This window comes from Nelusetta ayraudi, unplaced genomic scaffold (genome assembly GCF_046127955.1).
Source record: "Nelusetta ayraudi isolate G7.1 ecotype Tasmania unplaced genomic scaffold, CSIRO-AGI_Nayr_v1 ptg000175l, whole genome shotgun sequence".
NCBI classification, from domain to species: domain Eukaryota; kingdom Metazoa; phylum Chordata; class Actinopteri; order Tetraodontiformes; family Monacanthidae; genus Nelusetta; species Nelusetta ayraudi.
Genome location: NW_027466224.1, coordinates 147,501 through 172,500, shown reverse-complemented (window position 1 = coordinate 172,500; position 25,000 = coordinate 147,501). Strand labels below are relative to the sequence as shown.

General features: G+C 50.9%; 2 protein-coding genes and 1 long non-coding RNA gene across 4 annotated transcripts in view; all 3 read left to right on the top strand.

Annotated features, from left to right (window-relative positions):
• The window catches only part of dner (delta/notch-like EGF repeat containing), a 14,284-nt gene extending 7,949 nt beyond the window's left edge, over window positions 1-6,335 (top strand). Inside the window, exons 8-13 of the mRNA XM_076014975.1 lie at window positions 375-608; window positions 2,301-2,423; window positions 2,590-2,703; window positions 3,144-3,275; window positions 4,184-4,433; window positions 5,242-6,335. Coding sequence (XP_075871090.1) covers window positions 375-608; window positions 2,301-2,423; window positions 2,590-2,703; window positions 3,144-3,275; window positions 4,184-4,433; window positions 5,242-5,353 — 965 coding nt within the window. The 3' untranslated portion in view covers window positions 5,354-6,335. The remainder of the gene's footprint in view (window positions 1-374; window positions 609-2,300; window positions 2,424-2,589; window positions 2,704-3,143; window positions 3,276-4,183; window positions 4,434-5,241) is intronic.
• A 1,660-nt stretch (window positions 6,336-7,995) lies between these two features.
• pid1 (phosphotyrosine interaction domain containing 1) lies at window positions 7,996-21,374 on the top strand. 2 transcript variants are annotated; one of them, XM_076014902.1, is made up of 3 exons: window positions 7,996-8,269; window positions 15,818-15,967; window positions 18,933-21,374. In XM_076014902.1, the coding sequence occupies exons 1-3, from the start codon at window positions 8,240-8,242 to the stop codon at window positions 19,422-19,424; spliced, it is 672 nt and encodes a 223-aa protein (XP_075871017.1). In that variant the 5' UTR covers window positions 7,996-8,239; the 3' UTR covers window positions 19,425-21,374. The 2 variants fall into 2 exon arrangements, with proteins under 2 accessions (XP_075871017.1, XP_075871018.1); XM_076014903.1 differs by lacking the exon at window positions 7,996-8,269 and adding an exon at window positions 14,652-14,830.
• Window positions 21,375-22,220: 846 nt separating this feature from the next.
• Window positions 22,221-23,209, top strand: LOC142881025 (uncharacterized). Its single transcript, XR_012925499.1, has 2 exons — window positions 22,221-22,899; window positions 22,982-23,209. It is a non-coding gene; the product is annotated as an uncharacterized LOC142881025 (long non-coding RNA).
• The last annotated feature ends 1,791 nt before the right edge of the window (window positions 23,210-25,000 follow it).

The window sequence follows — 25,000 nt, the reverse complement described above, 5'->3', positions numbered from 1 at the left end:
TGGTGAATTTGAATTTTGAGTGGATCACCTGAAGGCAGACCTTCAGTCCAGACCCCCGGTCCAGATCCCCGGTCCAGACCTCCAGTCCAGACCCCCGGTCTAGACCTTCAGTCCAGACCCACAGTGAACAGACCGACTGCACTCAGAAATGGAGCACAGTCGCTAGCTAGCTAAAGTCTGTCAAACACTTTTTACAGAAGGCAAACAGGACATGCTAAGGCTAATGCTAATGCTAACACAGCTAGGATTATTTTGGTCCTCAATAAATATTGCGGTACTTCCAGACTGTTATCTCCGCCCACTTTAACAAGGACCAATTACAAAGAGCAGGCAGCTGATGTGCCCGCCCCCTGTCGTCCTGTCGCCCCCTGCAGGCTACCAGGGCGCCACCTGCGAGCAGAAGGTGGATCCGTGTGCATCAGGCCCCTGCCACAACAACGGGACGTGCTACCCCCAGGGCCCCGGGCCGCTGGGCTTCGGCTGCAGCTGCACCTCCAGCTTCACCGGCGCCACCTGCGCCCAGCTGGTCGACTTCTGCGCCCTCAACCCCTGCGCGCACGGCGTGTGTCGCAGCGTGGGCAACAGCTACAGGTGTCTGTGTGTCCCAGGTGAGCCGCAGCCGCAGCATGACTCAGCTGCTCAGCACGGTGTGTGTGTGTGTGTGTGTGTGTGTGTGTGTGTGTGTGTGTGTGTGTGTGTGTTCATGTCCAGTAACATTTGTAGCCAACCTGTCTCCACCGACTTTTGTAATCTAGGTAGCTCTCCATGACTCACTCACACAATACAAATAATGTTAAATACAGATGTACACATACATTTATATATATATTATATATATTTTTATATATGAAACAGTTCGACTAAATTGCACTTCCTCCTCCAAAAATAACATCAATGACATTTATAAAAGAATTTCAAAGAAAAAAAAATAGGCAATAATGAATTGGCATCTCCCTCCACCAGGGGGAGCCCTGGTGGTGCCTAGAAACACCTCTGTGCGTTTGTCAGTGTGTGTGTGTGTGTGTGTGTGTGTGTGTGTATGTGTGTGTGTGTGTGTGTGTGTGTGTGTGCATGTGAGTGTGTGTGCGAGCATTCAGGGGCTTTAGGAACCAAATTTAGCCCACGCACTTCACCTTGTTTATTCTCTGGGACGTTTCAGGGATTAAATTTATATTATTCATAACTGACACGTTATTGAGAGAGAGCGGGGCAGGGGGTGGGGGTGGGGGATTAGAATGTCTCTAAATAGTTTTGGGTTCTTGGCTTGAAGCGACGGTTGAAGACGGTGATGGGCGATGACTCGGCTGTTTCTGCGTCTTCGACGTCGACCGCTGGTTCTGGTGTTAAACGCTGGATCCAGACCTGACGGGACGGAAGAGTTCAGCAGCGCTGAGTCAGGCCCTGATTGGATGAGCTGCCCAATCAGATTCTTTCGCTGCCCCTTGGAGCCAGTTGGCAACAGCTCCTGGCTTCTGATTGGTGGAAGCTGGTGACGATGGGATGGATGGTGGGCGGAGTTTATCTGCATCACCCTGTTTGGTCTCTGTGGTGACAAAGACACCGTGTCAGGATTTGCCCTGTGTGTGTGTGTGTGTCCATGTGTGTGTGTGTGTGTGTGTGTGTGTGTGTGTGTGTGTACGTGTGCGTGTGCGTGTGCGTGTCAATGCGCGTGTCCATGTGTGTGTTTGTGTGTGCGTTTGTGTGTGCATGTGTCCATGTGTCCATGTGTGTGTGTGTGTGGGTGTGTGTGTGCGTTTGTGTGTGCGTGTCAATGCGTGTGTGTGTGTGTGTGTGTGTGTGTGTGTGTGTGTGTGTGTGTGTGGAATGGATCCTCTGGCTTCCTGTACTCATCAGATTGAGGTTCCTTCTCCTTCTTCTCAGTCACACACACACACACACACACACACACACGCACACGCGCGCGCACACACACACACACACACACACACAGACAGAGTGTCTCTAAACGGCTGCTTGACATTTCACTGGCATTTCCAGCACAACCCTGGAGCCTCTGTCTGGGTGCCGTGTCAGCCCCGCCCACTTATAGAAAGTGGGCGGGGCTCTTCACATTTTCAATTCAGATGAAAGAGAGAAAAAAAACCTCAGAGGCTACAGCTTTTATTGGCGATGCGGCGGTGACGCAGCCCTCTGATTGGCCGCCGCCGCTGCAGGCCGGTCCTGCCTGGGAACACAGCTGCCACCCTGTGGTTGGCCGGCTGTACTGCAGCTTCATAGTGCCACCATGCACAACTGGGAGCTGCAGGTCCTCCTGACTTCCTGTTGCTGGCCCCGCCCAGGTTACCACGGCCTGTACTGTGAGGAGGAGTACAACGAGTGCCTGTCGGCGCCGTGCCAGAACTATGCCACCTGCAGGGACCTGGTCAACGCCTACGAGTGTGTGTGCACGGCACAGTTCCGAGGTGAGTGAATCACTGAGTCGGTGAGTCAGTGAGTGAGTGAGTGAGTTAGTGAGTCAGTGACCACCAACGCTGCGTCTTTAAACGTGCACCAGCTGTCAAACTGTGTGTGTGTGTGCATGTGTGTGTGTGTGTGTGTGTGTGTGTGTGTGTGTGTGTGTGCGTGCAGGCCGACACTGTGAGCTCCACAGCGACCCCTGTCTGAAGGTGCGCTGCCAGAACGGCGGCCGCTGTCAGAGCTCCGCACTCAACGCCTCCTGCTCCTGCGCACCTGGATACCTGGGTAAGCCCCGCCTCCACGTCTGTTGTTGTTTATTTGTTCATTTAAAAAAAAAAAAAAACACACACAAACATTTGCTTGTTGGTTTCGGTCACGTAACAGAGTCAACAACAACAATAGCAACAGCAACAACAACAGCAACAACAACAACAGCAACAACAACAACTTTCGGCGTCTTTCTTTTTTCGCCAGATGGGATTTCACGGGAGTTGCGAAACCCGTGACTCGAGCACAATTGTACTTTATCAAAATTTTAGAAATATCCATTTTAATTTTGCCAACGCTCTGCAAATCCTGTGTGTGTGTTCAGCGTCTCCTGAGATTAATTAAAAGCTGTGCGATGCCTCAAACTCACGTCGACCGAACCAAACTGTGAAATAAACTTTCGGAGGACTTTGAAGGACTTGAACGCAACCCTCTCCCTCTCCCTCTCGTCCAATCAGGCGACAGGTGCGAGGTGGACGTCAACGAGTGCGAGAGCGACCCCTGTCACCACGGCGGCACCTGCGTCGACCAATCCAACGGCTTCTCCTGCCACTGCCTGCCCGGGTGGGTGGGGCCAAGCTGCGAGATCCGTAAGTCGTCTCCGCCCACCGTGATAACTGGACACCAGTCTGCCAGAGTTATATCCTAGTGGCCATTCGAGGTACTGCATCCAAAAAAAACCACTTGGCCCAAATAGCATTTCCCCCCCCATTAGACCGCAATACAAAAATAAAGGCTTGTAAAACGGCTGACAGGACGACCTTTGACCTAAAACACAGCTCATAAAAAAAAAAATTCTATTGGAATTTTTTTTATTTTTTAGAAAGGCCATAAAATCCCCAGAAAAGAATTTTATATTCCTAGCATGACGCCACGGCATCGTAGCTGCTGCTGTGTGTCGGCCTGTTCCTGATTGGCTGCTGCATCACGTGACTTACAGAGGCATGATGGGAAGTGATGCTACTGCTATTGCTATGTGCTTTATGGTAGCCGCATGATGAGGAAGTAACCAGGAAGCCAAACACGTTTTCAGCACATACGCACCTTCACTGAAATGAATGGGCCGCCACATTGGAGTTTGCCACTCACCGCTGCCCCCTGGCTGCTGTTTCCTGGTATGACGTTTCCTGGTATGACGTACAATATTTGTTTTTTTTTTTGCTTTCACAATTGTGCTTTATACACAAAAATATCGCTTTTATTTTGCTAAGGACTGTAATGGAAATGCAGCTATCGAAGGGTGGGTATTTTTTTACAAAGTCTACAATATGAAGCGTGTCTCAGTTAATTCACTTTTTTTTTGTTTACTACACAATTCCAAATGTGTTCATTCGCAGTCTCGATGGCTTCAGTGAGAGTCTACAATGTCAACAGTCGTCATAATGAAAGAAAAACCCTGACGAGAGAGGGCGTGTCCAAACTTTTGGCAGCTGTTGTCGTTGTTGTCGTGTGACTGATGTGTGTGACTGACGTGTGTGACTGATGTGTGTGTCGGCAGACCTGCAGTGGAAGCCGGCGCACGCCACCGACGACACGCTGACCAACATGCCCCGCCACTCGCTCTACATCATCATCGGCGCGCTGTGCGTGGCCTTCGTCCTCATGCTCATCATCCTCATCGTGGGAATCTGCCGCATCAGCCGCATCGAGTACCAGGGCTCGTCCCGCCACGCCTACCAGGAGTTCTACAACTGCCGCAGCATCGACAGCGAGTTCAGCAACGCCATCGCCTCCATCCGCCACGCCAGGTCAGCACGCTGCCGCCGCGCTGCCGTTGGCCAACGTCAGCGGCTGTCAGCGGCTATTGGCCGAATGAGGCGGAGCTTGGCAGTCAGCAGCTCCGGGGGGGCTGATTTAGCCCTTTGAAAAATTGCGTTGATTGATTTTAATGATCGGCTCCTGTCTTTCTAAGAGCGTACATGCTCTCCGGCTCCCCCTGGTGGTCGTTGTGCAGCTCCGCAGATGTTCTTGTCGAGGTTTTTATTCTCCTTCTTGAAAAACACCCAAAGAGTGACAGAGAGGGCCGGAGCAGCAGCAGATGGATGGAGTGTTTTGGTGACTCACCTCATTGGAGAAAAAAAAAAATATGTTGCTTGAATGCCAATTGAAAATGAACCAAAGCAAAGTCACAACCAAAGTCGTTGTCTTTGAAGCCCCACGGCATTTGGCTCTTTATTGAAACTGGGGCTGCAACGATGGAGGACGTGGAGGGAAAAGAGGGTGGGCCAATGAGTGGACCCTGTGGAGCTCTACAGAACAGGGGGAGGAGCTTCAGGAACATCAGGAACAACCTCTATGATCCAAAACAACAGCAGGTCCTTCAGCTGGTTGGCCGCACAAAATGTCTGATTATTAGTTCATTCAAATGAAATTTCTGAATAATTTAAAAATATTAAAATGCAATTATATTAAAAAAAAAAAGCCAAAAAAAGCCAACGTTGAACTGTAATTAAATTATTCAAAAATATAAAGAATTCTTTGTCAAAATTTTCCACATTTGACGTGGACTTTGGTCTAATCATGTTTAATTTGGTGTCTTTCTTTGGCTTTTCCCAGATTTGGGAAGAAGTCCCGGCCGACCATGTACGACGCCACACCCATCGCCTACGAAGACTACAGTCCGGACGACAAACCGCTCGTGGCGCTCATCAAGACCAAGGATTTGTAAACAAAAACAAAAAACAAAAACAACACAAAAATATACAAAATCAAACGTCCCAGCAAACCATACACTTGTGCGCACATACACACACACACACACACACACACACACACACACACAGGTCTATACATATATAAATATATAATATACAGAAAGTTAGTGTAAATCTTTCTTAAAGCAAAACAGCGGGAAAACAACTGAAGTGAATGTAATGTGGAGAAAAGTGGAACAACGTCCAGTTTGAATATCGTCTCATTTCCCGTCGAAGCTCACGACGAGGCTTCACTGTAGCATCAGAGCACCGCCCATTGCTGGACGACCCCCCACCCCCAACCCCATTCCCATCCCCGACCCCCAACCCCCACACCTCGCCAGATCCGCCCACGTCCTCGCTAAGGCAGAAGGTCTGCAGTAGGTCGCCTCATTTTCTGTGCATGTTTAGACTCGGTGTTCTTCTTCTCTGCGTTTTCTTCCCGATAAAAACAACCTTGAGTTGTTGTAGTTGTTTCTTTCTCTCCTCCAACTCCTCCTCCTCCTCCCCCTCCTCCACCTCCTCTTCTGTTGCGTTGCCGTGGTGTTAATTCCGGGGTCATGGTCGTTTGTGCCAAAATACTTTGTGGGGGTAACTTTTTGTGGTCAAGTAGCTCAGCCGCTAACATGTTTCTAAAAAGCGCTAGTCAGCGAGTCCGTTTTCCTGCTCGGATGCGTATCGTTCCTGTTCCTGAGGAGGAAGTTCCTCGGTGGCGTGCTGTGAGTAGCGGGAGGAAGTCAGCCAGCGGCCGCTATCTGCTGCAGTGGCTGATGGGAAACTCTCTGTCTGTCTGTAGCCTTTCACTCTCTTTCTTTCTATCGGTTTTTTTTTTTTCCCCTTTTCGAAAAATGTAACAAGAAAACAGCGAAAACACACAATTAGCAGTAAACTGTGTCGAATTATGTGAACAATAAAGATTCTAATGAGTTACAAAAAAAAAAAAAAAAGAAGAATCCAGATGTGGCGTCTTGTGTCTGTCTTGGCTCAAAAAAGCAGCGAAAACAAAGACCTGCATTTTCATTTACAGCCACCAAGAAAGAAAAAAAGCAGTTCCTATATTTCCACATCATCTTTTTTCACTTCCTATTTTTTTTTCCAAACTTATTTAAAGAAAGTATTACAAAATTAATCAATTTTTTTGCTGAGCTGTGAAGTTACAATGTGAATCTGAGAACAATCGGCATTGTTAGCGGCTTATAGCAGCAATACATGGGCGCTAACAGGCGCTAACAGCTGCTAACAGGTGCTAGTTCCTCTATAATGGGAAATAAGTCCAGTTGACAAAAACCAAGTTAGTCCCTCTAACCTGAACCCAAGCAGGAGCAGCAGCAGCAGCAGCAGCAGCAGTGTGCGTGGGAAGAGTTCGATACTACACAACAACAACAACAACGACAACCAGCAGAGCTGTGACTGACGCTCTGCCAGGGGGGAGGAGCCTCTCTGGGGTGTCGGTGATGAGAAGGTCCCCGCTGACCTCTGACCTCATCCAGATGGTCTCAGCGTAAACATCTCCAGATACAGAGCAGGGCGGCACGCGCACACACACACACACACACTGACAGCGCTCACCTTTGCTGTGGAAGATTTATGACATCGACCTTTGACCTCCGGAGCTCTGAATGGCTGGTGGGTTTCACAAACACGTTGCCTCCTTCCACACACACACACACACACACACACACACACACACACACACTCTCTAATGTCAACACAACGAGCCACCTGCAGGTTTACAGTCAGTCAATATATCAACACAACTCAACACAACTGTGTTCCACTGATGGTTTTTGCCTTCAGGAGGTGGTGAGGCCTTGCTGCCGTCACGGCCCCAAGTCTCTCAGCTTTTCTCATTGTTTTAAGAGCGTTTTCATCTTCACCTTGACCGTCCAGTTCAGGGTTTTTTAATGAAGAACAAACAGCTGGCGTCACTCTGATGAGCTGGAATAAATGTTCTCATTGGAAGAACTCTCACCACTGATGGTAAACAGCGAAAGCAGCAACAGTGTGAGTTCTCTTCCTCCTCCTCCTCCTCCTCCTCACTCGTCTAATATCCAAACGTCTCACGTCGGTGGTGTTGCTCACCTGAAAATATATATTTTTTCTTTTTGTTGTTACTACTGTATCTGTGTATATATTGCTTAATGATTATATATACTTATACATACTGTATATTAGACTTCCAGCATTGTGCTCTTCCAGCAGCACAATGAAATGAAGCAGCACACGTATATTTATATATATATATATATATATATATATATATATATATATATATATATATATATATATATATATATATTTGTACACACACAGTATATCATTATCATTATTTGTTCTTTTCTTTGCACTGTCTCGGGGTTCACACTGGAGCACAAGTATGTGTGTGTGTATGTGTGTGGTGTGTGTGTGGTGTGTGTGTGTGTGTGTGTGTGTGTGTGTGTGTGTGTGTGTGAGAGAGAGAGAGTGTGTGTGTGTGTGTCAGTGGACACACAACCCTTTCTGTCACACTTCAGGGAGAAGGAGACAGTTCAAACCAGGTTTTTAAAGATGATCTATCTATCTATCTATCTATCTATCTATCATTTTTCTTATTTCTTCTCCCACAACCTCTGAACACGGCACGAACGCGAGCCCCGCGCCGGCCAACCGCTTGTCGCAGCAGGTGGCGCCACCTGCTGGCAGCCGCGGGAAGTACAGGCAGGCAGCCAGCCAGGCAGGCAGCCAGTGAGCCGGGCGGGCGGAGCGGGCGGAGCGGGCCGGGGGTCTGGAGGAGGCACCGAGGCGAGCAGATGTGAAGCGGACCGCGGGCCAGGCGAGCAGCGAGCAGCCCAGAGGACCACGAGCCGTCGAACCCCTGCAAGATGTGGCAACCAGCGTCGGAGCGGCTGCAGGTAGGAGACACGACGACGACGACAACAACACACAACCGCACGGCTGCGGGCTCTCCCCCCCCCCTCCACTTCTCCCTCTTCAGCTCCTCGAAGCCCGCTGTCCGACCGTGACGTCGCGAGGCTCGCGGGCCGGTACCGAGCCGCCCCGGGTTCCGACGGCGGTCGGCGGCTCCTCCGCGTTTTGCGGTCGGTTTTTCACGGCGCGAGGCGTTCGCGAGGCGCCTCGGCAGCGGCGGCGGCGGCTGCTGCGGCGGTGAGCCGAAGCGGCGGAGAGCCGCGTTACGCAAGTTCGAAGCGGAGCCGCCGAGTGCGAGGGGCCTGCTGGAGGGCTTCCTCCTCCACCTCCTCCTCCTCCACCACCACCACGACCCCCATGGAGCCTCCAACCCGCTCCACAGGGCCTCCTTCCCTCCATCCAGCGGCGACATGTCCAGGCTGCTGCTGCTGCTGCAGCTCTCCTCCGGCTGGGGGCGCTCTCATTTTCAACCCCCCCCCCCCTTCATCGTTCAGGATACTTCAGGAATCTTGGCATTTTTTCTCCCCGAGAAGTGTGTGTGTGTGTGTGTGTGTGTGTGTGTGTGTGTGTTACTGACACGTAGTTTGATATGCAGCGCCGTGCGTGCGTGAAGCCAGGCTGCACGCACGCACGCACGTACGTCTCCTGCAGTCTAATGTTCTCCAGATGTGGACCTTCCCACCGGCTGCCAAGCCCCCCCCCGCCTCTGACGGTGAAACAGGAAGTTCCTGCGTTCCTCTGCAAGGAACCCGGGGTCTGTCCGTAATGCCCCCCAGCCCCCCCCCCCCCCCCCCCCCCCCCCAGCTAGACCGGCGGTACCAGTGTCACAGTTTTTTCCCCCTGGAGCTGCTCAACAACAACAAGTGCTCCTGCTCCGGATGGGATCCAGAGTTTTCACCCCGTCTTGGCCCACTGCTCTGCTGAATGTGGGCAGTATTGGTGGTGGTGGTGGTGGAAAAAAAAGACTCCAGTCACGCACTTTGCCAGCTAATGTGCACAAACAGGATTGGGGGAAAAAAAATGTTGGAATAATTTGAGGTCGAGTTGTTTGGTTATCTTTCCGTCGGCTGCGGACGACAACCTGCAATTTCTGGTTATTCACCCTTTTATAATGAACGCGTTTCAAATGTTGACTGACAGTTTTATTGGCCACAGCGGACACACACACACACACACACGGTTGTAGAAGACTTTGGTGGTGGAGTTGAGTTGTCGACTGGATTTCTGCTGCTCGTTGTTGTTGGCCTCAACTGAGAAACAGAATTCCCAGAATTCCTGATTTATGTAATCTTCCAGTGGTAAGAACAGTGGGTCTGCCTCAGAATTTAGCAGAATGACGCAGCAGGGTTTTTTTTTTTGTCGTCAATCGTTGAGCCTGTCAAAATCCGACAGAATGTGTTGGCCTTCAGCTCAGCGGACGGCTAAACTAAAATTCTGTGCGTTTTCGGACAACTTGACTGTGTTGACGTTCTTCGTGTTTTTCCCGAAAGTATTTCGTTTTCTTGTGGTTTTGTGTGAGTCTGTTGCCAACACCAGCAGTTGTTGCGGTGCAGTGCAGCAGTGACGCAGCGTCAGTCAGAGACGCGAAAAGGCAAAAGTTTGGTGAATCAAGGTGGGTTTTTTTTTTGGTAGAACCGGACTTGCAGGGTGTTTACGCTTAACCTCACCGTTGATGTGGTCTTGTGACGCTGTAATGATTCCCGGTTTTGGGAGAAACAACAGTGTTGAAGTGCAACGTTTCATCACTGCCTCGCGCCACGAACAATTCCAAGCGAGTTCTGAAGTCAGTCAGTGTTCTACCTGGAATGACGGCATCAAGAATCCAGTGGATTGACGGAAGTTTCGGGGGGGGGGCGATGGACCGATCCTGGTTCCCACCACCGGGAGTCGGAGGAATTCATGAGCTCTGACCCTGGACAGGTAGTGACTCTGTGGGCAGGTTTTCAAATGACTGGTTGTTGGTAAAGCGCTTTGGGGGACCGTGACGGTGCTGCAAAGCACTAAACAAGTGCAGTCCATTTACCATGAGTCTGGAGATGGGCCTAGGAGGTGCTGACCAGGTTCTACGAGAGGTTCAATGAGTAGAACCCCAGATTGCGGGGGTGAAACCTCAGGTCTGCCAGGAACCACTGGGACGGTAGTCTGAAGGTAAGACCCCAGTTGTACCATTGTTGGTCTTTTTCTTTCATCACAGACACTGAATATTTTTAGATGTTGTTTTTGTACTTGAACTCGTTGTTGCAACGTAAACTTCCGTCTTCCTCGGGTGATACATTGTTGCGTTGTGTGACGCCTTTCATCAGCTGATGTTAACGTCTAAAGATATTATGTCTGTACTAAAAGACAAATACCAACAATCGTGTTCAATAAAGAGGTGGTGAATCCCATTCAGTTAAAACTACCAACTGTTCTCCCACCTGAACGTCGAGACCTCAGCAGAGGACAAACACCTGGAGCTGGACGCTGGAGATGATGCCCCATGAAGATCCTAATTGGACTGTGGGTGGTCAGGTGGTCAGGAACCTGCTCCCAGGATGCTCCGATCCTTTTCCCTCTTTGCGATGTTGTTGTTGTTACCGTTCACCACCGTGTCTCTCCACATTATCCTCGCTCGCTTGTGGCTTTCCTCTGTTGCCATAGCAACAGACAATGACTCGCTGCACTCCTCTCTCGCTCTCCCTCTCTCTCTCTCTCTCTCTCTCTCTCTCTCTGGTAGAGGAGGAGGTGGAGCGAAGGAGCGAGGAAGGGAAGGTGGAGGTGTAACGGCATTTATCTTCAACTCTTGTCTGCCTCCCCCTCTGTCACCCGCCACACACTGACTCGTTGCGCAATGCAAAATTACGAGGGCACACGCCGACAGTGCAGACCCACAAACAGACCCGCAATGCTAGGAGCTGCTCGGCGACGAAACAGCGAAATACTTTTTCTCCCCGTGTCATCGTATTTCACTCAGCTGCTGGATTCCCTCGCTTTTCTTTGGCCAGACGTCCAGCCTCCGTCCTCCGACAGCTTAGTTCTGCGCAAAAGCAGACGTCCTCCACCGGCTCGAGGCAAGGTTGCCTCCTCTGAATATGTAATTAGTCCGTCTGGAAGGAAGGAGGCGATGTTTTCTTAAGTTGTTTTATTATCTGTTGGATAAACCCCTTGAGTTGTCGCACCTTGTTTACGGGGGGGTCTTACACACGTAACATCAAGACGTAACACAAATCAGTACACTACAATGAAAGGAAACAGAATACAATAATTCAGACATACAGGAGTCATTTAGACGAGTTGTGACTAGAGTTTGTGCAGATGTTCAGTGTTGTGAGAGAGTCAATGAAAGCAGGAGGAAGATGTTTCAAGATACGCTGACAGGGTTTGATCACTGCAGTTTCGTGGTGGAGAAGGTCTAGGTAGATGGTTCCAATCATCTGGTCCTTTGAACATAAATGCTTTTCTACCGGTTCATTTGCTTGTTTGCGGGACTTAAAAATAGGAACGAGTAGAGTGTCTGGTTTGATGGACGGAGGGGAAATGAAGAGATATCATGCAACTCTCGCCAGAATGTGTTTTGTGACTTTTTATTTGCGGCCCAGTTGAGGTTGACGTAATGTAACGATTTTAGAGGCGAATCACTTAACAGGTTGCCGGACTTCCTCAAGGATCAGAAGCTACTCGAGCACCTTCTGCTGGTTTTCCGGTGCCAATGAATAGAATAGAATAAAATAAAATAGAATAAATCTTTATTGGCCACAATGGTAGAAAATTGTCTCACAAACACAACAAGAAAAACAAGGTCAGCACTAAAACAAATTGAACACATTAAAAGATAAAGTATGGAATACGTTAAGAACAAAATACAAGACAACCGAAGGGACTTTGGACATTTATATGAGGGTGACTCAGCTGTTGTCGGTCGCTGCCTGCCACGTCCTCCCTCCAGAAGAAAGCCACCTATCCCAGAGTCTGGCCAACGCTCTGCTCCCTCCCACACGCCGTCAGGACCTCCTAGTCACGGCAAGGGGAACGCGGTCCTGCTCTGCTGTAGGACCTCCCACGGTCCACTGGGTTTAATTACATCTCCTTAACTGTCCCCAGGATCAGAGAAACAGCAGGAGGAGGAGGATTTAAACACATCTTTGAGCTGAAATTAGAAGATTCACAATCTTCACCGTGTGGCGAATGCTATGCCGGTGGACTCAACGCTGAAACCAACCTTCCCAGTGGCTGGAGCTACTTACTGTTCACAGGTGGCACGAAAAAGGAAAAATACTAAAAGTTGTCGGGTGAGATGAGGGAGATGTGGTGTTGGTGGTGGTGGTGAGGGACTCAATGGGAAGATGGACAGTCTGGAAGGAGGCCAAGTGGCCAATCGTTTGGTGTAAAGAACCACAACCGGAATCTGGGCAGAAGAACCAATCAGAGTCCTCCAGGGAGCCACTGGTCTCTGGTGTTCCTCATGAGCCCTGAAGACCAACGGTAGAAAATCCTTGTTGTGTTTTAGTGACTTTGTACATTGTTTGCTGACAAGACACAAACCTCCAGGGATGGGCACCCAGGTGAGGTCTTAGTCAGTTTGACCCTGCTCCCTTTTCATGGAAATATTTATCCATGAACATTGATTTGCGTCATAACAAGCAGATTGTGTCATCAGGCTTCAGGTAGAACTGAACCCGGTCGCCCCATTGGTTGCGTGTTTCCGTCGAGCCCTGTGGTTTCAATCCCTCCACAGTTGGGCTTGCTTAGCACTGCGATGGCTAAACGGGCACAGCATAAGACAGAGGAATCATCCGGGGTCCAGAACGACTCCTGTCTGAACTTCTCTTGGCTTCACCTGGTGGAACCTTCCTCTCCCTCCGCTGGAACATCTACACAATCCTCTGGTTCTGGAGCCGCTGAGCCCTTGGATTCCTTCCTGCTTTTTGAAGGTGATGAAGTGCAGCCTGGATGAGCTGATAGTGGACGTCTGGACGTCCTGCTGTCTCATCTGCAGACCTTCCACATCTGTTTCAGGACCCATCACTGTGTCTCTTTCATCTCAGTGGTCTCTCTATGTTGGGAAACTGACCCCCCCCCAACAAATTATTTCGATTCTTGTTTGTTTTTGGAGCAGTTCGCAGTCCAGGTCCCTTTTTGTGGGACAAGCAGTTCAAGACTTTTCTCTTCGTCCTTGTGCTGTTTTGGAATGGTGGAATGTCTGTTTTGCTTTTCGGTGGGTTCCTGACATCATTCGCAGCTGTTTTCTTTCTGTGTGGCTGCGACTCGTCGTCCTGAGCTGTCATTCAGTGTCAGCCGGCGCCACGGGGTCATGTGAGAGCCGAGGAGGAGGAGGAGGTGGAGCTTGGAGCTCGGCAGAGTTTACCATCTGTGAGCTGTTAAGTCACGTCGCTGCAGGAGGCAGCAGAGTCGCTGCTCATGGCCCCGAAAGCCCCCAGAACATTTCTGGATTCACAATCAATGATTAAATAACCCAAAGAGTGAAAAAACAAAAACAACAGCAGTCAACGAGTCGACTGTGAGCTTCTTTCAGATGACACGGCCATGATTACAAACACATGTGAGCAGCAGCCACTCAGTAAGCTGGCAGGGTCATGTCAGGGCTCCGCCCACTTTTCAGCACTTAACACTTTACTACCTCGGCGGTTGCTGGTCAGTCGTGGACCAGAGAGACCCGACTGCTGGTTCCAAGGGTTTCGGGACTTAACGAGTTTAACTGGTTTGTTTGCTGGTTCACCGGACGGACGACTGAAGTTTACATGACAAGGAGGGAGTTTCTGCTACTGGTCAGCTGGTGTTTCGCTCCAGTCTTTCCCCGCTGTGACATCATCACAGGGTCGCCTGCCACTGCCTCTTGAAGTTCAGTTCAGCTCTGTTTTAATTTGTTATAAGGCACCCGGAACTAAACAGGAACCATTCTTGGAGCCTCGTTCCCGCGCGTCTTGGCCTTTTTACTGCACTCTGAAAACTCTACCTGTGCGTATTAACTGGTGGTGAAGACCAGAAAGCAGTTGCGCTCTGCTGTACTGCAGGTTCCGCCCCTCTGCCTGCAGCCAGTGCTGATCCACGCTTGAAGGACTGATACCGGGTTGACTGGGGCTGGACTTCCCTGTCACATGGCCACTAGTGCGAGGTCGCTTCTGCGAAGCAGCGACGAACGTTCACAGCTTCCTCATTGGAAAGTCACGGCAGGTTCAGGAGGAGGAGCAGGAGGAGATGTTCATTTGTGACAGAACATCAGTCATTATTGGCCAACTCTGGAAGTCGATTTGCGCAACTTTGGCGGAACTGAGTGCAAGTGTGGAAAAATGCCTTTTGAAATTTGAGGTTGGAGTTGAGCCGAGTCAGCCTATGACTCCAGAGTGCCTCGCTGGAGTTCAACACAGTTAACCTCACACACTTAGGTTAAAAACACTGTCTGGGCTCCGACCTTCCTGCTGGGATGATTCAGGTTCCTCAGTTCATCCAACTGGTTCTCCTGGAAGAACATAAAGCTTAGTCCTTTGGTCAGCTTCAGGGCCAACTGCACTTCAACTTGGAAGGACCTCAGAACCAAACAAGCAGCAGTAAGTCCAGCAGCTACTTCTTCTTCTTCTCCTCAGCCGGAGGTGAAACCACCACGATCGGAGTTTGACCCGGCCGAGGGTTTTTTGTTTCCGACGCCGTCTGAAAGAGTTCTGAGGTTTTTCCTCCCCGACCCCCCGCCCCGACCGTCTCCAGGAATAGAAGCAGCGCCGCCGCCGCTGCCGCCGTAACCTGAAGATCGGCGATAATAAAAGGTGCAAACGCAGTGAAAATATTATGAATAGAATTCCAGCGTCGCAGCGTCTCCGTCTCTCCCGGGCGGCCATGCCGACCGCAGGAATGCCAGTCCGCCGTCAGAAAGCTGTAAAGCGCAGACGCTGCCGAGGTCAGCGAGCGTTTACGCACATGTGGCTCCACTTTCACAACCTCCCGCTTCTTCTTCTTCGTCTTCTTCTTCTTCATCTCCTTCATCTGCTCTTTGTCACCGCTGTCCTGCTGCCGCACATTAACATGGGATTAAAGACGAAAACATTGAATTAGGCCCAACAGTGGCGTTTCTAGCAATCCTGGCGCCCTACGTGGCCCTCAGCCCCCCCGATTCATTTGATCTACGTACTTCTTCATTTCATTGCCGGACTCACTCACTCAATGTAAATAATGTTAATAGCATAATGTAGATATAACATATAAATATAATTTGAATTGGTTATTGTTGCTGCCTGAAGAAGGTCACAGGTCATCAGGAGCCGAGCAGGGAAAACACTTTGTTGCGTTGTCTTAAAAGAAAAGTGGTGTTCCTGATGCTTTTTTTTTAATTTATTTTTTTTGCTGTCTGGACTCAGCAGCATCAGTGTCTCGCTGAGCTTTGCAAACTCAGCTAACTCCTCTCTTCCTCACGCAGGCAGCGTTTCTTCTTCCTCCTCCAGTTCCGTTTTTTGCCAAAGCACGCGACCACACGCCGCAGAAACGCTGAGTTCTCTGCTGATCTCTGCTGGTTTTTGTGTTTTTGTCGTCGTCCCTCCCTCCAGCACTTCCAGACCATGCTGAAGACCAAGCTGAACGTGCTGACGCTGAGGAAGGAGCCGCTGCCCACCGTCATCTTCCATGAGCCCGAGGCCATCGAGCTGTGCTCCACCGCGCCGCCGCACGCCAAGAGCCGAGGCCACGCCGGCTACAAGGTGGGTGGGATCACATGACCTCTGCTCCACTGACCAGCCCTCAAACCCAGGAGGAGCTTTTTATAAACTGGGACTCCAGTCAGCTGCTTGCTCTTCTGGAGTTGGGTTTGATTGTTTTTTTTGTTTTTTTGTTTTTTTTGGGGGACCAGGTTTCTGAGTGAAAAATGCAACGTTTTGGCCACTGAGTGTGTTTGTGCTGGACGCCTCGGCTCCGAGCCGGCGCCCAGCAGAAAACAAAACAGCACACACACACGTGCACACACACACACAAATGTGTGTGTGTCTGACTCTCAGACACACACACACAACCAAACACCTTTTGGAGCCAAAACTAACGAAACTCAACATTTTGATACGTGCAAAATAGTTTCCAACAACATCCACCGTCCAGAAGACACACACACACACACACACACACACACACACACACACACACACACACACACACACACAGAAATAGTGCTGCTGCTTGTTGTGAAGATCTGCTGGATTACTGCTGAGAACCCACAAACGCACACACACACACTGGCCAGAAGTTGCTGACTAGTCAACATCTCCTCCCAAACTGCCGGTGACGAAGCTGAAGTGAAAGTGTTTTCAGGAGAAAGGAGGAAGAAATAAAATCCCCCTCGTGAGCTCAGAGGTTCGGTTGTCATGGAGACTGAAAACTCGACGACAGGATTTCATTAATCCGGCTCGTTGTGATAGGAAAAACAAACCCTTGGAATGTTTCTTGAATGTTAAGCTGCCGCTGCCGTGAGGCAAACATCAAGCAATTATGACGAGGAGACGTTAAATCATTTGTAGTGTGTTTTAGCATTAAACAAGCTTCCAAAGATGCCAACAGCAAAGGGCATGAACACCTTTCCCTGGCTCAGAGACCACTTTGTTTTTCTATCATGTGTCAAATACAAAGCGTCAGTTTGTAGCTAGAGGCTGTAAACAGAGGGCTAACTCTGCTGCTGAGAATGAAGACCTGAATACTGCACACCACCGTCTGTCTCTCTTCGACCTCTGACCTCGCCACCGCTGGCCTCCTTATGCAACATTCCGCCTGATTGGCTCCCTGCCATCCCTGCATACCTGTCTACCCACCTGGGAGACCGAGACTCCCATCTTCACAACCGAGACTTCATATAAATGTTCATACTGCCTGATCCTCCCGGAATGTTTTCAGTTTCTCCACTCTCTGCCCCCTAGTGGTTTCCCCTAGTGTCGACAGGCAGACAGGAAATAGCAGTTCTGGTTCCTCCAGACAGACAGGAAGTTTCGGTCCTGGTTCTTCTGGGAAGACCGGCAGTGGCAGTCCTAGTATTGACGGGCAGAAGTGGCAGTCCTAGGCTGTGTCTCAATTCAGGGTCTGCAGCCTCCGTTGGGAAAAATGTAACTTCCGGCGTTGGCCAGCAGTAGGGAACTGCAGTGAAGAAACCAGGAAATACGGCGAAGGCTCGACCGTCCCATGTGGTTACCGGGGAGGCGGGATTGGGTTCATTCTTCTCGGCCAGGCCCTTCGGAGGACCCGCCTTCCGACGGAGGACACTTCCTTCGAAAGACGCCGACCCTGAATTGAGACACAGCGAGGAAGTGGCAGGCCGAGTTCTTCAGGGCAAACGGGAAGTAGTGGTCGGGTAGACAGGAAATGGTTGTCCTGGTATTTATGAGCAAAAACGAAGTGGCGGTCCTAGTTCTTCCAGACAGACAGGAAGTGGTGGTCTTAGTTCTTCCAGACAGACAGGAAGTGGCGGTCCTAGTTCTTCCAGACAGACAGGAAGTGGCGTCCGTGGTGATGACATGCTCATCATGTCCTGATGTGTCGCGCTCTGTTCGGCTGAACCCTACGAAAGTATTGCATGTGCTGTTTTACTTTGGTTGCAGTTGTTTTAATGGGGATCCAAGTCCCTGATCCTTCGGAAGGTCTCTCCCAGATGCTGCAAGAACTGGGAACGTTCACCGACTGGGCCGAAAGAGTCGAGGTGTCGTTCAGTCTGACCGCCGGCTGCACGGCAGCACGTCCGGAAAGTCAAAAGCTTCTTTCAGGCTCTTTCACACTGAGGCGCTTCTGTCTGGGAACACACACACACACACACACACACACACACCCACGGACATACACAAACACACGCACACACTCTCAGGCAGCACAAACAAGTGAAGGTCTGAAGAAGCAGCGCGTCTGTGTTTGCGTGTCGTGACAAGTGGAGCTGAAAACCAGCTGCTGGCTTCAATACATTAAGAAGAATGTTAACAACCGGCTCAAGAATCCTACAGGACGTGTGTGTGTGTGTGTGTGTGTGTGTGTGTGTGTGTGTGTGTGTGTGTGTGTGTGTGTGTGTGTGTGTGTGTGTGTGTGTGAGAATAAGTGTGAGTCAGTGGTTCTGACACACTAACGCACTGTTTGCACACGTTTACATGCTGTGTCCTCAGGAGGACATTTTTGGCCCTTGCTTGGTTCCTCCTGGCCACCAGGGGGCTACTGCTGGGCTTTGGGTGGTTGTTTTTTCTTCCCTCTTATGGGTTTTGAGGCACCGTGAAGGGGACACGCTAACCAGGCTAACGTAGCTAACGGTGATGCCAGGAGAAGAAGATCTGCTGCTCTTGGGCGAGGATCAGAGGAGCTGTGTGTAATCCTGCTGTTCATCTTCTGGCCACCAGGTGTCACTGGTCACTGGTTGAACCTTCTTAGTTGGGCAGCTCGGTTTCAGTTTCGTTGCAAAAAAAAGAGGGATATCAGCTGCATGTGATCAGAGATGCTTTGGCATCCCTCAGGGATTCGTTCCTGTCCCACTCGCTCTCTCCAGGACTTCCTCTTCCTGTTTGATCTCAATGAAATCTCTGAAAATGTGCAGATTTTTAACAACAAATCTTTGATGCCTCGGTGTCATGTGGGTATGCGGTGTGTAGCTGCAGGTCCGGTTGCAGATGCCCGTCCTAACCCCGTCTGTCTGTCTGCTCTGGTCCCTCACAGGTGACCTACCTGGGCAAGGTGACCATCTCCGGGACCCACTTCCTGTCGGGCTGCACCGAGTCGGCAGTGGTGGGCCTGGTGGAGCGCCGCGCCCTGGGCCAGCCCCCCGCTGGACCAGGGTCCCTGTTGGAGATCCGCCCCTTCCAGGTGCGCCTGCACCACCTGGACGAGCGCGGCGAGGCCTCGCTGGCCCTGGACACCTACCAGGTGGCGCGCATCGCCTACTGCACGGCCGACCACAGCGTGCGGCCAAACGTCTTCGCCTGGATCTACCGGGAGATCAACGACGACCTGTCCTTCCAGATGGACTGCCACGCCGTCGAGTGCGAGAGCAAGCTGGAGGCCAAGAAGCTGGCGCACTCCATGATGGAGGCCTTCCGCAAGACTTTCCACAGCATGCGCAGCGACGGCCGCATCCACAAGAGCGGCTCGTCGGACGACTTTGCCGAGGACTCGTCCACGCCGGAAGACTCGACCCCGGACGACGGCTGAGCAGCAGCAGCAGCAACAGCAGGTGGCGGCAGAGAGTCCTGGTCCTGGTGGATTGGTTGGGGGGAGGGTCCACGGGGGAGGACGGACTGGTAACCTGCTCTCTTGCTCATCTCGCCCTCACTTTCACCTTCTGCCATCGGATTGGAACATAATTAACCCGCCATGTAAACTCACACCGCCCAGGATCATGAAGTAGCTCTAACAGTCAAGGTACTAAAGGTCACAAAGGTGAGGCCCGGACTTCCAAAACGACCCCGTCAACTCCCCTAAAGAGATCGACCGCACATCGCTCAGAAGCTCCTCCCTCAATCACTTTACCCTACGCCACTCAGTGGACGGAGATGGGCTTCATTGGGTACCAACCTTGGACAGAAAGTGTGAACCTGCGGTCTCTGTCCTGCTGGAAACGGACCACTAACCTCTCGAGGCCCTGCCAGAAATACACCCGCCGCCGACTGTTTCAGAGTTTATGAGACTGTTGGAGCCCATAAATTCTTGACCTGTTTAATCATGTAGAGCTCTGTTTGGATGCCTTCCACCATAGAAACAGCCAATGAGGACGTTGGGGAGGGAGAGTAAGAAAGTTAAGCGATGAAGCACAATTCACAATTGCCACGGTCCCCAGTCCCTGTGCCCTGGTCCCTGGTACCTGGTCCCTGGTCCATGGTGCCTAGTCCCTGGTGCCTTATAACTGGTGCCCGGTCCCCGATTTCCAGGTTCCCTGGTCCTTGGTACCAGAGTCCCTGGTACCAGAGTCCAGCCCAGGAACTAGCACCTGCATCCCAGGCAGCAGGTCCCGGTGTACCCGGAGCAGGTTCTGTGCAGGACACTGGAGGTTGTGAAGGTGCTGTACACCTGCAGAAGTTCTCAGCGGGCTGGAAGTTCCGGACCTGCCGACAACAGCCAATCACAGTCAGTGAAACCAAAAGCAGGCCGGACTCTGTCTGCCTGTCAGACCATGTGCCTCTCTCTCCTCCCGCCACATCGCTTCATCCTCGTCCCCGTCGTCCATGCTGATTGTGCGCGTGTGTGTGTGTGCGTGTGTGCGCGCGCGTGTGTGTGCGTGCGCGTGTGCGCCAGCAGTTTATTTTTCTCGTCTGTAGGCTTAATTGCTTTCTTCTGTACTGTGTTTATATGAATGTACGCGTGTGTGCGTGTGTGCGTGTGTGCGTGCGTGCGTGTGTTTGTGCTCAGACACATGAAGGGACGTCGGCTGCAGCAGCCAGACTTCCCGACGCCGCCTCGCCATCGGCGGGACGCGTTTTTTAGACGGACGTTTCGCAGTGGCTCACGTTTTACTGACTTTTATCTGGAAATGACAAACAAACAAACAAACAAATCCTCCGCCTGAATGTTCCAGTCAGTCCCTCACGCCATCTCCAATGACTTTGCCATCGTCCCCTGAGGCCACACCCACTGGAGGATCCACCCCCCTCCCCAAGCTGAGGAAGCCTCATGTTCTTCTTCTTCTTCTACTTTGCGGAAGCAGTCAACACCAGAACACATTGGGCCCTCAGAAGTCCTCCTGTGTGCTGTCCTTTTTTCTTCCTTTTGCTTTGCGAGGTCGTCGTGTAAATACGGACACGTCACTTTTTTTTTTTCAAAAAATATTTACAGCGTCAAAATGTCCACAGCTATTTTAATGGATGAGAAAAGACGTGTGGTACTATACAGAAACAGTATTATAAAGCCTACTGTGAATAAGTGAGTGAGTCCCATGGTGGCCTCTGTGTGTGTGTGTGTGTGTGTGTGTGTGTGTGTGTGTGTGTGTGTGTGTGTGTGTGTGTGTGTGTGTGTTTTTTTTTCCACGTCGTAGATTCTGTGTTCTGTCCGTCAGAGAAGATCTCAGACGACGCTTCAAGTGTTGGAAAATGTTCCCTTGATTTGTTTTCTATCTACCGTGTTTGCAAAAGATCAAGAAGCTGTTGCATATAAAGTATTTACCAAGAATCCCCAGTGTGTGCGCGTCTGTGGGTGAGTTGTGTGTGTCTCTGTTCCAGCACGGGGGACCAGATGAAGCCCCTCCCACCCCCCCACACCCCTCTCCCCTCCACTCCGTGTGGTCACGGCGCCCCCTGTGGTAACTCATAACCGCTGCTTCAGGTTAAAGTGTGACAGGAACCTCGGAGTCGTTCATTCCCGGCATTCCAGCGGCTCCTCAGATGTCGACTTTATTGGCCACCGGTGCTTCAGCCTCCCAGACAGCCTGGAATCCCAGCCGGGTCTGGGCCGGCCCGGCTCGGCTCGGCCTGGCCCGGATTTCAGCTCAGCCTCCCTGATTCGTTTTTTTAAGCGGAGCTGCAGACGATTGGGAGGCAAAATGGATGCTGTGTAGGAGGCCGGAATGTTTAGAATGAGACCACTGCCCCCCTGTGGCAAGCCTCGGGTACAGCCTCAGTACCAACAAATTTGGTATCTGGACACCATGGGGGAAAAATATCCCAGCCAGTGGTTCCGATGGAGAAGGTGGACCTTCCCCGGTTCAGCCTAGTTCAGCTGAGTTCTGCTGCTGAAAATGGGATGTCAAAGGAGGCGGAGTTAAAGCAGTCGGACGCACTGATTCTCAGTAAAATGATAGAAGCTATTTGCTATATTAGTAGCTTGAAATTTTAGCCTTCCAGTTAGCATTTGCAGACTTAATCTGCCATCGTCTGTCAGGGGAACCGTCAGGGTGCAGTGTGCGCCCTCTGCTGGTTATCGCACAGACACTGTTGACCTGTGATGTTCTCCCACCTGGTCCGTAGTCGACTTGACAGGTGTAAGACAAGAGTCAAGAGAGAGAGAGACGGTGGGGATGATGAACTTCTGCACTGAATTCTGGTTCTGCTCTGGTTCCCCCACTGAGTGCTGACCCACTTCCAGGAGTGTGTCGGCGTGCAGGGCCCCCCTAGAGAGAGGCCTCTCCGGCAGGTTCCGCCCCCCCAGCCGCCTCACAATGGTACTCTGCTAGTCAGTTAGTTAGTAAGTCTGGCTGCTGTGCCCAGAACCCAGAACCATAAGGTGAATCGGGTCTGGCAGCTCCTGACAGAACTTCTTTCTTTTGTTGTTACTGCTGTGACTGACAGGACACAAAGAAATAGAAATGCGATTTTCAGCCCAAGATAACATCAGTAAAACAAGGTTGAGTTGAATTGTGGTGGGAGGGGTCGGTGGTGGAGAGAGGAGGGTGGAAACATCTGGGGAGGTATTGCAGGAGCTGGTTTTGGTCAAGAACCTGCAGAATGAAGCTTCAGAAACTACTGATGCTGAGCAGGAGTCCTCGACAGTGATTGGATGTCGCTGGAGAAGGTGATGATTTATCGGGACGTTGGGTTTCACGCCTGCAAAGTGACGCTAGCAGCTGTTTTCTCGTCCCAGCGGGTCAGGAAAGGTCACGTCAGAAGCTACAAAGTCAACTCACTCGGCTTCAGCCTCGGTTCACCTCCAGTTCAATCTCAGGCTGTCAAGCTAGCTTTGCATTTGCATCCAAACACAGGTTAGCCGACACTTCTATCTATCTAATATCTGACTAATTTAAACACCGCAGCAGCACAAACCAGCCTGGTGGTGTTCTACAGGAGAAGCTCTGAGGTCCCGAGTGTTGAGGACCCGCGGCAGATCAACTGGGAGGTTTCTGGCTGGTCCGGTCAGCCGTCTTGCAGCCAGATGTTCCAGGAAGTCGTCTGGATCCAGTTTGTCAGCTCTGGAAAAACTAAGCGGTGCTCGGTGGAGAACTTTTAATCCAGCATCATGTCTCAGAATCAGCAGCCTCAAATTTAAAAAAAAAACCTTCAAAAAACCAAGCAGATCAGACAAGTGAGGTAACCTCCTGTGTCCACTAGGTGTCAGTGTTGCACAGCTCTTGATGCCACTGAGTCTCCTGCCCTGCCAGTCAGCATCATTTAATTGAATGAATTTCGTTTCCTCTGTTCTCCCAATTTCGTATCATTTTCAGTCAGACTTCACCTACATGACCGATTCAACACGGATCTCCGACTCATTGGACTCACTCTCACCGCAACCGATTCAGACGGGAGCCATTTGAATCAAAGGATCCCAGAGATATGAGACTTTTTCCGTTTGGCTCTTTTGGACATAAAAACATCCTCCTGATTGTTGCCTTCACTTCTTCTTTTCGCAGGTTGACAACCAGCTCAGAGACCCAGTGAGTCAGCTGATGGTGCTTGTATCCCCACCACGATGAACGATTCATCCTTCATGGCAAATCAGAATCAGATCAGTGTGACCTGATGGTGAGGAACTGAACAGTAGAAGCTGTCCTACTGATTCCTGGACTTCCTAGGAGATGTTGCTTCTGTAACAACACAAATTTTCGGATTTTTGGCCTTTAATCCCAGATTGAAAACAGACTTTGTGATTTTTTTTGGGGGGGGCGGGGGGGATCTCTTCTGGGGCCGGTGACTGTAGCCCGAGAGCATTCAGAAGATCTCCAAGCGCACGCAGCGTGACACACTTTCTATTTTTAACCTGCCGGGTGGTGTGAGGGAGGGGCCGCAGCGGGGCAGATTGTGTGCGTCGGAGGATGATTGTGTGTTTTCTGTGACTTTACGGCTGCAACGCTGGCTGACAAAGCAGAGCAAGAATCCAGGAGGCTTTAATCATAACAAAAATGACTTTTCTTTAGATCAGATTCTGTTTCCAGTCCCACCAAACCCCGACCCTGAACCCAAACATGTTTATTAGCCTGGGCCTGGACCAGAACCTGGACCTAGACCTGGACTTGGACCTGATTCTGAACAAGAACCAGAACCTGAGAACCCGTACCTTAACAAGAATCTGAACTAGAATTTGTACTTGAATGTGGACCTCAGCCTGAACCAGAACCAGAACCTGGACCTCAACCTGAACCCGAGCCTGAATATGAGCCTCAACCAGAACCACAACCAGAGGCAGAACCTGGACCTGAGCCTGGGCCTATGTCAGAACCTGGACCTGACCCAGCCTCAGACCTAGAACCAGAACCCATGTGGAAACTCCTCTTACTGGCTCTGATTCTGGTGCAGTGCCACTTTTTGCTGACTGGCTGTTTTCTGGGGGCTTCGTCCGTGTCAGGAAAGACTTTCAGACGATGACTCGGTGGCTGACTGAGAGGTTTTTTGGCTTCCTTCTGCCCCTTCCTCCTCCTCCTCCTGCTCCTTGTCCTCCCTCTCCTCATCCTTCGCTCAGAATCCGGAAGCGTTCCGCCCGGTCACGTCCAGGATGTCCGCTGACGGACCGCTGAGCATCGGAAGTCTGTCAGGAATCATCATCGGCCGGCAGTCTGCCGTCCCTGTTTGGCTGTGGAGGACACGACTGGGACTGACCTCAGACCAGCAGGCCTCCGTGGTTCAAAGCTCTCAGCCATGCGATAACATACAGGGCAAAGCATCTTATTGGTGGATGGAGTTTAACTGGACAACCAATCAGCAGCAGAGGAAAGTCTTTCTGTGCCTTCAGCTCTTTGTGTCTCACTTCTTGCAAATGATTGGCTGGGTTGGCGATAACACGCAATCTCTGCGTGTTATCGGTGGACTCACAACACGCGGAGATTGAAATTTAATGTCAAGCTGACCCCTGACTCCAGAACAGTGAGAACC

What these genes read in the sequence shown, in the direction of transcription:
- pid1 (XM_076014902.1), top strand. Translation starts at nt 8,240, where the DNA reads ATGTGGCAACCAGCGTCGGAGCGGCTGCAG. An exon ending in CAGCGTCGGAGCGGCTGCAG is followed by an intron (nt 8,270 to 15,817) that starts GTAGGAGACACG and finishes CCCTCCCTCCAG; the next exon opens with CACTTCCAGACCATGCTGAA. An exon ending in GAGGCCACGCCGGCTACAAG is followed by an intron (nt 15,968 to 18,932) that starts GTGGGTGGGATC and finishes GGTCCCTCACAG; the next exon opens with GTGACCTACCTGGGCAAGGT.